At 45.7% G+C, this 12315-nt stretch overlaps 1 protein-coding gene across 4 annotated transcripts in view; it reads right to left on the reverse strand.

Annotated features, from left to right (window-relative positions):
* The window catches only part of GALC (galactosylceramidase), a 250366-nt gene that overhangs the window by 54238 nt on the left and 183813 nt on the right, over positions 1–12315 (reverse strand). For all 4 annotated transcript variants that reach the window (XM_086937607.1, XM_086937608.1, XM_086937605.1 and 1 more), the window contains exons 9-11: positions 2486–2610; positions 1983–2110; positions 1767–1856 (exon numbers count right to left, since the gene is read on the reverse strand). In XM_086937607.1, coding sequence (XP_086793733.1) covers positions 1767–1856; positions 1983–2110; positions 2486–2610 — 343 coding nt within the window. The remainder of the gene's footprint in view (positions 1–1766; positions 1857–1982; positions 2111–2485; positions 2611–12315) is intronic.

Raw genomic sequence — 12315 nt, forward strand, 5'->3', positions numbered from 1 at the left:
ATTAATTTCTCCAACGCTTCTGATTGTGTGTCCATGGGCGCACACTGGATTGTCACAGACTGACATTCCTAGTCTGGGAGCCAAGCTGCCACCTTGCAGAAGAAGTGGGCGGAGACTGTGAGTGGCCGGGACGTGTGGGCGAGGACAGAAGCGCATGCGCGCTTGGAAGAGCAGTCGGCTCTCTTTTGAAGCACACACTCGTGCTTGTGGCGCGCCACTGCACGCTCCCGCAAGGTGTATGCCGCCACAAGCACGAGTATGTGCTTCGAAAAAGAGCTGAACAGCAGCTAAAGGTCTCCTATGCAGCGCATGCGTGCTGCGGAAGCGAGACCTAAAAAGGGCCTGTTCACTCCTACTGATCACTGCACAATATGCTGTCACAACCGCACTTGTGCTGCTTAACTCCTGGCGAAGACAGAAGCCTTAGACAATGCGCCTCTCCCGGTACGACAACACTGCAATCTGTTAGACAGGCCTAAGCCATGGCGCACATGCATGTTTCGTGTTTGCCTATAATAAAAAATCAGCATTAGGAACCCAGACATCAGTACAGTTGGGCACTCAGGACAGGGGTGCACGTTCATCACCATGCAGACGACTTTTCTGTCTCAAAATACGTAGCTACTTAACAACAGATTTCAGGTGATCCCTTGGGTATGCCGCAAGAAAAATGGAGGTTGGACTGTATTTCTGACCCAATCCCAATTTTTTTACTATGGTTAATAAGAAACGATTAGATCCTTGAGAGAGCTAGTCTGGCTGTGCCCACCCATTATTCTAGCCTTTCTAGAAGAATTGCATGGTCAACAGTATAAAAAAATGTCCATAGTATCAAAAAAGCTTCAAAATGAAACCTGTGTGTATAAAATACTCAACTTTAAGAGGTTATTTTAGCCTTTTAGTAGAACTTTTTTGCTACTGGTAATACAACGTGGTGGTAGTGGGTGTAAGCACACTCTGAAGCCCAGAGCAAACATGGAAGTTCTATTTATACAGTTTTATTCTGCCTTTCACAAAGGGAGATGCTCTCTCATACGGAGTGTCACTCTCGTACACAGATGAAAGATTCTCCCAGGGGGCTTTTACTGCAGGGCCATCACTTGAAGAGAAAGTCAGATAAAGCTAAAAGCGGTCTGTTGTAAGACAACACCTAAAAAAACACTATCAGATTATCGCTTATTCTAGTGCAGCTTCACATGCTGTCCACTCTTGTACCGACTACTGCTGAAAAATTAAAGCGTGCTATTTTAAAGTCCTTTGCAGCTTCAGGCACGACTAGAACAACCTATGATCAGGTTCCTGAATTCACACAGCAGCCAGACATTGTCTCCTTGGGGGAAAAAAAACATTCCGCCATCAGAGTCAGACACATGCACACTTGCAGCCCTGGCAGAGGATGCCACAAATAAGGCTGATATGAGGAAAATACAAGGGCTGCCTACAATGAACATCACAGGTGCCATATGCTGAAGGTGTCTGGGCAAAAATATATCATAGAAACAGCCACTCAAATACACAACTGTAATTTGCAACCCAAAAAACAACACTGTTTTCGACAATCAGTATTTTACAAAACAGCACATTGAAAAAACATGTCGAAAATATTGAGGAGTGAAGGAAAGAGGCTCATTTATCAGTCACAATAGGTTTCATGGAATGTTTGACAACATCTATTAGTTGTTTACGTTTATTTGTTTAATGCCACAGCCGCAGAGACATCAGTGGTACCAGTAACAAATCAAGGGTAATACTTGATAAATACTTACGAAGCACCCTTGGAGGCTGAAGGTGGCATTTTGTGCCGAGACGTTGTAGGGAGGCAGGGGAGGTCTGATGCATATGGAGTGATCGTGGGTCTGGAAGGTACACAGGGAAGCAGTTATGTGAAGGCACAGCGGGAGAATCACCTAAGTACAGATAATAACCAACTAATGTCTATTCATTACGTCATGCCACCATTACAGAAACTCCGCCCTGCTTACCATTGTCTCGATGATGATCGTAAGGTTCCCCCGACCATCTGTCAAGGCCACATAGCTGCCACCTTTCTCTAAATGGCCAACGGTGCGCAGGTAGTGCCAACCTCTCTGGGTGAACTGAGTAGTGTGTGCTAAAACATAAAACAAAAGACACAAGCAAGGACAATTATGCTTCAGTCTTGAGGCAAATAGTAATAGAAACATGTAGGTTTCAAAATAGAGCATTCCATAGATATGCATCTTAATTAATATTTATAACAACAACATACTGTTCCTCGCACCATTGCTGCCTTGACTCGCATTTCGTAGAAATGGTGTGCATCTTTTATTGACACAAAACTGTATAAACTGTATGTATGGTAGAATGTCACAAGCATGAGAGGACAAGGAATTGGTCTCTCGTTTTACGGGTCAGGCTAGTGCTGCTGCTGTAATGGATTTCACTTAGATTACAACAATCTGCCCCCTATTAAATAAGAGCTATGGCTAAAAGCACTAGTAAGTACCTGTGATCCAGATAGGAGGTGACACGTCGTAATGCCCACTCCATGGCTCTTTGGCGGTCATTAGCCCTTCCCGCCCAAAGGGCAATTCTTCGTAGTAGCTCGCCACTAAATTCCAAGAGATGGTGCTGTGACAGAAATATGCTTTTCAATCATGTTAAAATGAAAAAAGAGCTAGAAATCACATTGTCATCAGTAAATATTCACTCAACAAGTATGCTCCAGTAAAACTATCCAAAACCTAGAAGAGATTCCTCAAGCAGAAATGTCATTATCATTCACAAACAGCAATGCAGTAGGGGGTTTAATTTAAAGACACCTCAATCTTGGATTTCCAGACTCAGCCCTGTGTGTAGCAGAACAAGAGCCTACAACTTGGACCTTAGTGAATTGAGCTTTGCCAAACAACTGCATCACCTAACCAGGACTGGGAAAAGGGGGAGCCCCCCTACTCAGCACCCCACAAGGAGGGAGGTGAGACATCAAGAACATCTCCAGCCAGGAAATGTCATGAGTTCTCTTTAAGGGTGCTTTAGTGCAGACAGGTCACTGTAGTGACCACAGCTCTTCTTACCCCCACACTCATGGGATATCTGGGAATGACAAACATCATTGATTATGAAGATGTATTTTTTGGGGGGGGGCGGGGGCCAGGGGGGTCAAGGCGCTCTGACAATATATGCTAATCAACCTTTGGGCATCTGCCAGTTCCCATACGCAAGATCCATTTTCTCCGTTTAACAGGCAGGAAAGGAGAAACAAGCATTTACAATGCAATGGTCTTGGCATCATTAAAGGTAGAGCTATTGGCATTGCTCATGCCATTTCTTTTAAAATAAATGGCATTGTCATTTACAATGCCAATAGCTACACCCCTACACAGAGCCACTCTCACACAGACAGAGCCAACCACACATAGAGCCACCTACAAAAAAAGCTATCCACACAGAGCCACACACACACAGAACACATTCCCTTATTGCATATGGGGATGCCTGATATGCCCAGATACAACAGTTGTTTTTGTCACAGGGAATGCATGATTGCCCCCACTACTACTACTAAATTGGTTCTATGGTTGCAAGAAGTGACATGTAATATAGCCCGATCGGTTTTGTTATAAAAGTAATCTCTTGAAAATGGCTCAGTGGGACATATTAGTTGTTGCTACCCACGAGATGCGGTAACCCACGAGATGCGGTCTCACCCATCCCTCGATTGTTATGACACTAGACCTATGTGTGCCAGCACAACCGACAACTTGTAACACACTGTTTGCTACCTCTTACATTTTGTTTGCTTTCGATACTTGCACAAGTGCCACCATTGCCTACGTAACGTTTGTTCTTGTGTTTGAGTGTCCTCCATTTATTGCAGTATTTTACATCTACGGGCACTTTGTTCGCTTTTGTAACCTGCACACTTGCCACTTTATCATCCTGTAATACACCGTTTGCTCACGATTGTCACTTTTGCCTCATGTAATGTAACTTTTGCTTTTGTAATTTGTTCACCAGTAATGGTGTAATGTTCTCATGTTTCAGTTCTGTCCTATTGTGAGGCGCTCTGACACTGTGCTGGGCAGAAGTTACATGTTGTATCCCTTCAGATAGAGACTTGAGCAAATGGACAGCAATGGGCAGCAGCTGTTCAACAGTGCCCATCTGGTACATCAAGTAAAAAAAATAAAAATGAGCATGGAGAAGGCACAGAGTGTACTTACTTTGTCTCCGTCCACACTTTGGCTGTTTTTCCTCGGCCACGTTTGAAGCCACCTCCTCCGAAGCGCCTATTCCCAGAGAAACCTCTCATTCCCTGGAACATGTTGATCTCAGGGTATGCTATCTGGGAGAAGAGGGACGGGGGTCGGGGGTAACCGGAGATGCCAGAACTCCACCCACCCACTGGCTGTGGCTCATTCCGTTGTCCACTCATGCGACATGGAAATGCCGGCATGGGTCTGTTTATTCGCCCGTCTCTGCCCCAGCTCTGACCCCGCTGGCCAAAGTTGCTGCGTGCTCTGGTCTGGAACTGGTCCCTGCAGTTCCCGTAGGATCTGTCATAGCGACCTTCATAGGCACTGTCCCCGTCATGTTACGCCTCACTATAATCGTAGCCGGATCTGTAAAGATCACGGTCATTCAGTGAAGACCTAGAGTCGTAGGACTCGTAGGATTCATACCTGCAAGAGTCGCACAGCAAGCAAAGAATCCAATCAGTAGCAGATAAGGCAACGGGAGAAAGAACCTGCAGAGAAATGGCAGCACAGACGTTAAGCAAAAGATAGAAAAGAACGTTAATCTCCGGTGGGAGTGGACCAGTCGCCTCCAGCAGCGCCTGCGGTGCGCTTCTTTCCAGATTATTATTAACAGAAGTGGAAGTGAGATTGGGCGCTGCGGAAATGTGCCGGGCGCGAGAGCGAGGAACGGAAGTGAAGTAAAGTGGTGCCGTCAGATGTCTTGGGTGCAGCCGAGGGTGTGGGACCGCCGACAAGTGGGGAGGTGCAGGCTGGCCGCCTGCCCGGAGGTGAGTTCAAAGAAGATTGTCTCGCACAGTAGCGGGCGGGTCCGGAGCAACAAAGTTAATCGGTGAGGGTTTCCTTCAGTTTAATCCATGGCAGGCTGTCGAATTGAAGGACCTGGGTGGGAGCTGTGTCGGGTGTGAGCCGCCAGCAGCCTTACTTTACCATTTTTTTCTGTTATAATGGTCTTGTGGAACACACTTCATCACACGGTTACCAGATGCCTCGGTGTCATTAGGGACACCATGTTCCAGTCATGCACTCTTTTCCCTAGAAAATAAACTTAAAAGACAGCCTCCCCTCCAGAAGGCATTTTTTGGGTGAAAATGGTGCTCTTGATGGCATGGCATCCAAAACTCACCGTTGGGTGTGCAAGTAGTTCATTTGGTCCTATTTAGCTCCCTCGTTTGCATTCTAGACGTTTTTCACATGCGAAGTCGGTAGTAAAGGTCCCAGAGTTAAAAGAGAAAACCACAAGGATGAGTCAGCCATTCGTCTGACCTGGGACAGATGTACTTTTCACACACTCGCACAGCATGACTTGTATGTAGGTAGTGCTTAAAAACCGGCGTTTGGTGAACTGCACTGCCCGACCCTGTACTGCATCTCAGGGAATATGAGGCGCAGGGATCTGGGGCAGTGTTTGCTTAAGATCACACAGTTTGATCAAGAGGAGCGAAGTCCTTGGTTTCACAGCCGAGAGTGCGGGAAAGGGGGCAGGTCAGTGCGGGCAACGGTGCCCCCGAAAACAACAAAAAAAAACGGCGTCCGCAACTCGGAAAATTTCGGATTCCGGGCCGTGTTTTTGGCGTTCTGAGTGACGGATGACGTCACAGTCGAAAGAACGCAAAAAACACGCCCAGAATCCGAACAAGACGGGGCTTTAAAGGAGTGACGACCCTCTCCTCCAATGGCTAGCCTCCGTTTAGGAAGCCAGCCAATGGAGAAGAGAGGCGGGTTCAAGCCCTCATACTCCAAAACATTAAATCTCCTCCCGGAGACTGCGCAAGCGCAGCCTTCGGTCCTCGACCTAAAAAGCATGTATGGTCTACGGAGGGTAAGAAAGAGCCTGCACCTTGCATAAGAATGGCCACAGTAGATGAAAACGTGACCATGGAGTAACTATCATACACAATTTGAGACAATACCATGTTCTCTTGCATCAGATGTCACTGTTTAAAGCACTTTAATACACAAATTCGACATAAGTTTGGGATGTAATGGTTAATGGGTGTGGAGAACAAGGCTGTGATTAAGAATGTTGAGGGAAGGATGGGAATCGATTATATAGTGAATACTGACACGTCTGCCCTTTATTACCAGTTCTTTTACTGGTTAGAAAGGACACCCTTGATGAGGAGCTTGAGGATTTTGTGAAAGACCTGTCGCTAGGGACCTATTAAACCAGGATTAGACCAAGAACTGACGGAGAAAGAGATGTCTGCTGCAACTAGTCAGCTGAAGGGAGAGAAAGCTGCAGGCCCTGATGGATTACCAGCTGGACTTTATAAAGGCATGTCACACAAGTTAGCTTCTCACCAGACGGACCCTTGCATGCTTTCAGACCCGTTCTGTACGTCTTCTTTTGGGGGGGCACCATGGGTCAAGTATTGGCTACTGGGCCTCAACCGTGGGGTTTACGGTTGTTTGCCTTGGATGTCCGACAGTCAGCCCCGCTATGGCTCTGCAAACTGGGCAAAATGCAACCCCTACAGCACTTGGCTCACTTGGTAGTGATGGCGAGTAGTCACAAGCTTCTCAGGGAGGAAGTGTGGGGGTTCTTACATTCAGCACTCAATAAATAGTGATTACCATAATAAAGAATTATCCAACCCAATGCTGGACTTTCAAGAAGAAAATTACTTTAATGAACACTAGACCTAATTACTAAACATACAAAAATGTAGACAATGCAAGTTAGTGTCGTTGAGGTAGAGTATGTGTGAGACGCTTCCTGTAAATAACTCTAGTTACTCAACTATAGTCCAGGTGCTAGCTTTCCCAGTTCAATACTTAGTGTGATTAGGCTCAGTTGCAGATCCCCCTCCCCCTCCCCCCAACTCATGATTGCACAGTCTTTCTTTTCAGTTTTCTGTTTCTTACCCAATGAGTATCTCAATGAGTTGCCTGCCAGCACTGTCAAGCAGACACCCTGGTCCTCTACTGCTCATATGCTCTCATCTAGACTGAGCACAAACTGGTGGTTCTTCTCGCCCTCCTCAGTGGTCGTGTGGGCGATAATGCACCGCCTCCAAGCTGTCGCTCAGGGGAAGTAACCTAATATAACATGTGTATTTGTAAAGCGCACGTTCACCCAATGGTATCTTGGCTCTGAATAACAGATGTTTATTGTTACCCAACTCAATGGTACTCATTTAATTGACCTCAGAAGGATGAAAGGCTGAGTGGAACTGCCGGGATTTAAACCTGTGATAATGAGATCAAACACAGACCCCTACAGTGGACGGATTAGTTCAATAAGCCAACAGACCGGCAAAAGTCACTTCATGACTGGCAAGCTGGCTGTTAGGCAGACATCAACTCTTGTTGCACAGCAGTCCAAGTAATCTGCAGAGCACTCCTTTCCCTGGAAACACAGAGCTTTGAACTGAAACAACACGTTAGTTACTGGGCCCACTTTTATATAGTAAAAGCAGACTAGAAATGTGTATCCACTGCGTGCATGTTCAGAACTGGTTTAAGGGTTTTTTCATTTCAAGTGTCTGTTCTAGGCTGATCTAAATAAAGACAGCCTTTGAGTACAGTAATGCTTCTTAAAGATAGCTAGTCTCCAGCAAATTGTGCCACTAAAAGAGCTGCAAAGAGGTGTGATCTTTCTGCACCTGGCGGTCGTTCAGTAAACTGAAGGGGTGTTCAAAAAAAGACAAAAGGTCTGGGCTCCTCCATAGGAACCCCTTCACCTTAAACAACACATCATGCAGCTCGATCCTTCATCCCCCAACATTTGCCAAATGGCAGAGCTTCAGGAACTCATGCTCCTTCCTCAGAAAAAGGCTAATTGAATTTCTAAAGGAGTACTTTGCCTCATCTGCCCTTACTTCAGTGCTAGGTCTCCTTTCTGCAGCTTCGGGAATGTCAGAAACACACTTCCACTGCTTGTGGAAAAAACTCACCACCATCTTGTGCAAAAGGTCAAGGACATTCAAAATGGATCCCAAGGGCCTCCATGACTCTGGTTCACTCATGCGCATGTATGTACTACAAAGGCTCCAAACAAACATACACAACATACATCTGGGATGTTACTCCTAGGATCTAGTTAAGAGCACAGAAGTGGGCCACTAGGCCTCCACTATGGTGAGACACTTAAAAAAGGTTTTAGGCCATCTAATGAGGGGCTTTACTGTGCCAAGTGTAGCACCTGGTCACAACAATAGATGCACAAACACAGTATGCTGCCACCACCGCTTTATGTACTAAACCCATGAAAGAAACATAAGACTACTCTCTGACCAATGAGGGTACGCTTAGTGCATCCGTCCAGGCCATAGGAAATATCCAGGACCTCTCCCATGACAAGGGCCAGAATAGGCCACTGTGCACACACTGGATTAGTGAAAGAATAGAAAATAAAAAAAACACGGATACCAACAACATGCAGTTGGGCACTTAGGTGAACAGGGGTGTATAGCATGCTGGGGACGTTCCTGTCTCAATAATAGTGCCTAAAAATAATAACCCCCAAAGTACTCGCGCTGAGTGCTGCTGCTAGATACACGTTTTTAAAATTTGATTGTGTTTGCTGAATTGTTTTTAAAACTTGCCTGCACCTTTGAATTCTGCATACTTTGCACTTTGGTAAAACTGTTGGCTTCCGCATCACGAATAGCGATGAGCGCTGATTGGCTGTTTAGAGCCAATCAGACGCGACAGGAGGTGCCTGTTGTTAACCACCGTCTATTTAAATCGCACCTGATGCGGACGCGCGCTCCCCCAAAGTACTCACGCTGAGTGCTGCTGCTAGACACACATTTTAAAAATTTGATTGTGTGTGCCGAATTGTTTTTAAAATTTGTCTGCACCTTTAAATTCTGCATACTTTGTACTTTGGTAAAACTGTTGGCTTCCGCATCACGGATAGAGCTGAGCGCTGATTGGTTGTTTATAGCTAATAAGATGCGACAGGAGGTGCCTGTTGTTGTCCACCGTACATTTAAATCGCACCGTATGCGGTTGCGCAGCGGACGCGCGCTGATGGCGTGCCTAAGGCAAGCCCATCTGCGCCCGTCCGCACCGGGACACTGACAGATGCCAGTCACCCTGCACAGATTCCAAACGATAGGTCAACATATACACGCTCCTAGCTCCTGTCTCTTAATATAAACTGCCCTAGTTGTTTAAAGCATACCTGGTCTCCTTTGATGGATTCATTTCAGTGTGGACAATGTCTTCTTAACTTTAGGACTGTTGGGAGTGGTATCTCACTTTTTGGTTCAACTGAGCTAAGGTTTTTTAGCTTAAATTAATGCCTTGAGACCCTCCGGGTGAGTAGTGCGCTATATAAATACGATGATTGATTGATTGATTGAAATTGTCGCTCCCTCGCAGAACACCATGTAGAGATATTTGACTTGCAGACAAATCGCCCACCGGAACTTTTTTGACTGAGACCTGGCTAGCACAGGATTCTGGTGCAGAATGCTGGTTGGCACTTCCCCCAGGCTATAGTATGTATCAACTCAACAGATCAATCAAGCGTGGTGGAGGTATTGCACTAATTCTTAAGGAGCCTTTTTCATGCAGATTTAGGAAGGAGGATATTCCTGAATGTCAAAGTGCTTTTTTAAAAATCACCCTTAACCACAATTTTACGGTTTCAGGGTTGCGTATTAATCGTCTGCCCGGGTCATCAAATATATATTTAGGGAAGCTCAATTGAATAAGGTTATCCTACTCGCTAGTAAAGCAGCAAATTTCCCCATTCTGGGTGATTTAAATCTTCATCTGGAAGACCGTGGCAAACCAGATATTGCCTGCTTCCTAGCCGATTTAGAGGCCGGTCAACTGATACTACTTGTGACTGATTGCACTCATGTGGCCGGCCACTTGTTGGACCCTATATTTTCTAATTTGGGTTCTATAACTGTGTTACCTACGGTTCCTTTGGTCTGGTCAGACCACTTTTTGGTTCCTTTTTCCTTTCTGCTGCCAGGGAAATCGCTTCCGAACTGCCCCCATTCTCTGATGAAACGTTCTTGGCATAAACTGGATGTTAGTCAATTCTCAGATTCTTTGTCAAGTTTGAAACCCCAGTTCCCTTCTAATATAGAGGTAGCTGATACTCTCTTCCAGGATTGGTTAACCCAACCGTTAGATATCAGCATTCCTACAAAACTCAGCTCAAAGAAGGAGCAAGGGCCATCTAATCCTTGGTTTAATGAAACCTTGGTGAAAGCAAAAATGGTCTGTAAGCAACTGGAGCAATCCTGGAGGCGTTCTTATGACCTGGAAGCAAAAAATAAATACTGTGATTCAATTAAGACATATCATAGGCTGATCCGAAAAGCTAGAGCGTAATACATTTCTGCTAAAATCTTGGAGTAAGAACCCCCTAAAATGATTTTCTCACTTCTTAGAAAGATGCAACACTATAATGTGAAAGCGGATCCCCCAGTCTCCTCCAATGCCCAGTGCGATGAACTTGCAGGTTTCTTTACGAGTAAGGTGGAGACTATATATAACAACCTTCCAACTGCCAGCTTCCATTTAGTTACGTTCAACACTAATCGAATAGTCGAGGTCGAGGACAGGTTAGTCATTCCTGAACTAACGTTGCGTTCTTTTCCCCCACTCTCACTCTCTGAGCCGGAATCTCTTTGTCTTAAAAACAAATCAGATTCCCCAGTTGATCCTCTGAGACCAGACCAACTTCATCTTGTTAACAATTCAATTCTACCAGCGGTCAGGGAATTGATTAATCTGTCACTGACCTTTGCATCATTGCCTGCAACATGGAAGCATGAAAGAGTTGTTCCTCTGCTAAAGAAACCGTCTTTAGAGCCTTCGAACCCGGGTAATTTTCGACCGATCTCCCAACTCCCTTTTTTTGCCAAATGTACTGAATCCTATGTAAATACAGTGTTGGCTAAATTTGTAGAGCCAAACAAAATCCTTGACCCCTCAGAAAACGGTTTTCGCCCCGCCACAGCACCGAGTCGGCACTGTTGGCTGTGACCAAGGACATCCGTGGCAGCCTAGATGTTGGGGATTCTGCGGCCTTGATTTTGTCAGATTTAAGTGCCGCTTTTGACACAGTTTCCCATTACATCCTTTTATGTAGGCTGCAGGATATCGGGGTCTGGGGGCTGGCCTTGGCCTGCTTTCATTCGTTTATGGAAGGCAGAACTTTCCAAGTTGCTGTACCACCGCACCACTCGCAGGTATATGCCATTAAGCATGGGGTCCCACAGGATTCGATATTGAGCCATGCATTGTTCAACATCTATGTTCAACCCTTAGCAATGGTAGCAAAAAGTAGAGGGATGTCATTGGTATCCTATACCGATGACACCCAGCTAGTCATTGCCCTTTCAAAAAAGTATAAAAACAACCTCTTTAAATTTAAAGAGGACCTGTTAGGGATTGCAGACTGGATGACAGCCAACTGCTTGCAGTTTAATGCTGCCAAGTCGGAAATTCTTGCGTTGGGGAGAGTTAGTGATCTTTGGCCAGAACAGTGGTGGCCAGATAAACTCAAACCAGCGCCACTGCCCAAAGAGGCGGTTAGGAATCTAAGCTTCTGGATAGATAGGGATCTTTCTTTTGATACCCAATCTAAAGTTTTTGCAGGGGTTTGTTTTGGACTCCTGAGGGGGTTGAAACCTTTGCTTGGATTTTTTGAACCACAAATCCGCCAAACCATTCTCCAGGCTACAACCGTAGCCAGGTTGGATTATGGCAACTCCCTTTATCTAGGCGCCAACAAATCTTGTATTTTACGCCTCCAAAGAATTCAGAATGCAGCGGCACGTGCTTTGCTGGCACTGCCCAAGTTTTGCTCGGTATCTAATCTTTTACCTAAGCTCCATTGGCTGCCAATAGCCAAAATAATCCAGTTTAAGTCCCTGTGTGTAGCCCACAAAATGCTGTCACAACAAGGCCCTCCAATCTTAGTGGACCTGCTAGTCCAGTACATCCCGAATCACCCCCTTCACTCTGCCAACTCGGGATTGGTGTGTACACCCCCGATTTCAAAGAGCCAGAGCTGGTGGTCGATCTTTTAAGATCCAGGTGACCCACCTTTGGAACAAACTCCCGATTACTATCAGAGGACTCCAGAATCATTTGACTT

This window comes from Lissotriton vulgaris, chromosome 9, assembly GCF_964263255.1.
Source record: "Lissotriton vulgaris chromosome 9, aLisVul1.2, whole genome shotgun sequence".
Lineage (NCBI taxonomy): Eukaryota > Metazoa > Chordata > Amphibia > Caudata > Salamandridae > Lissotriton > Lissotriton vulgaris.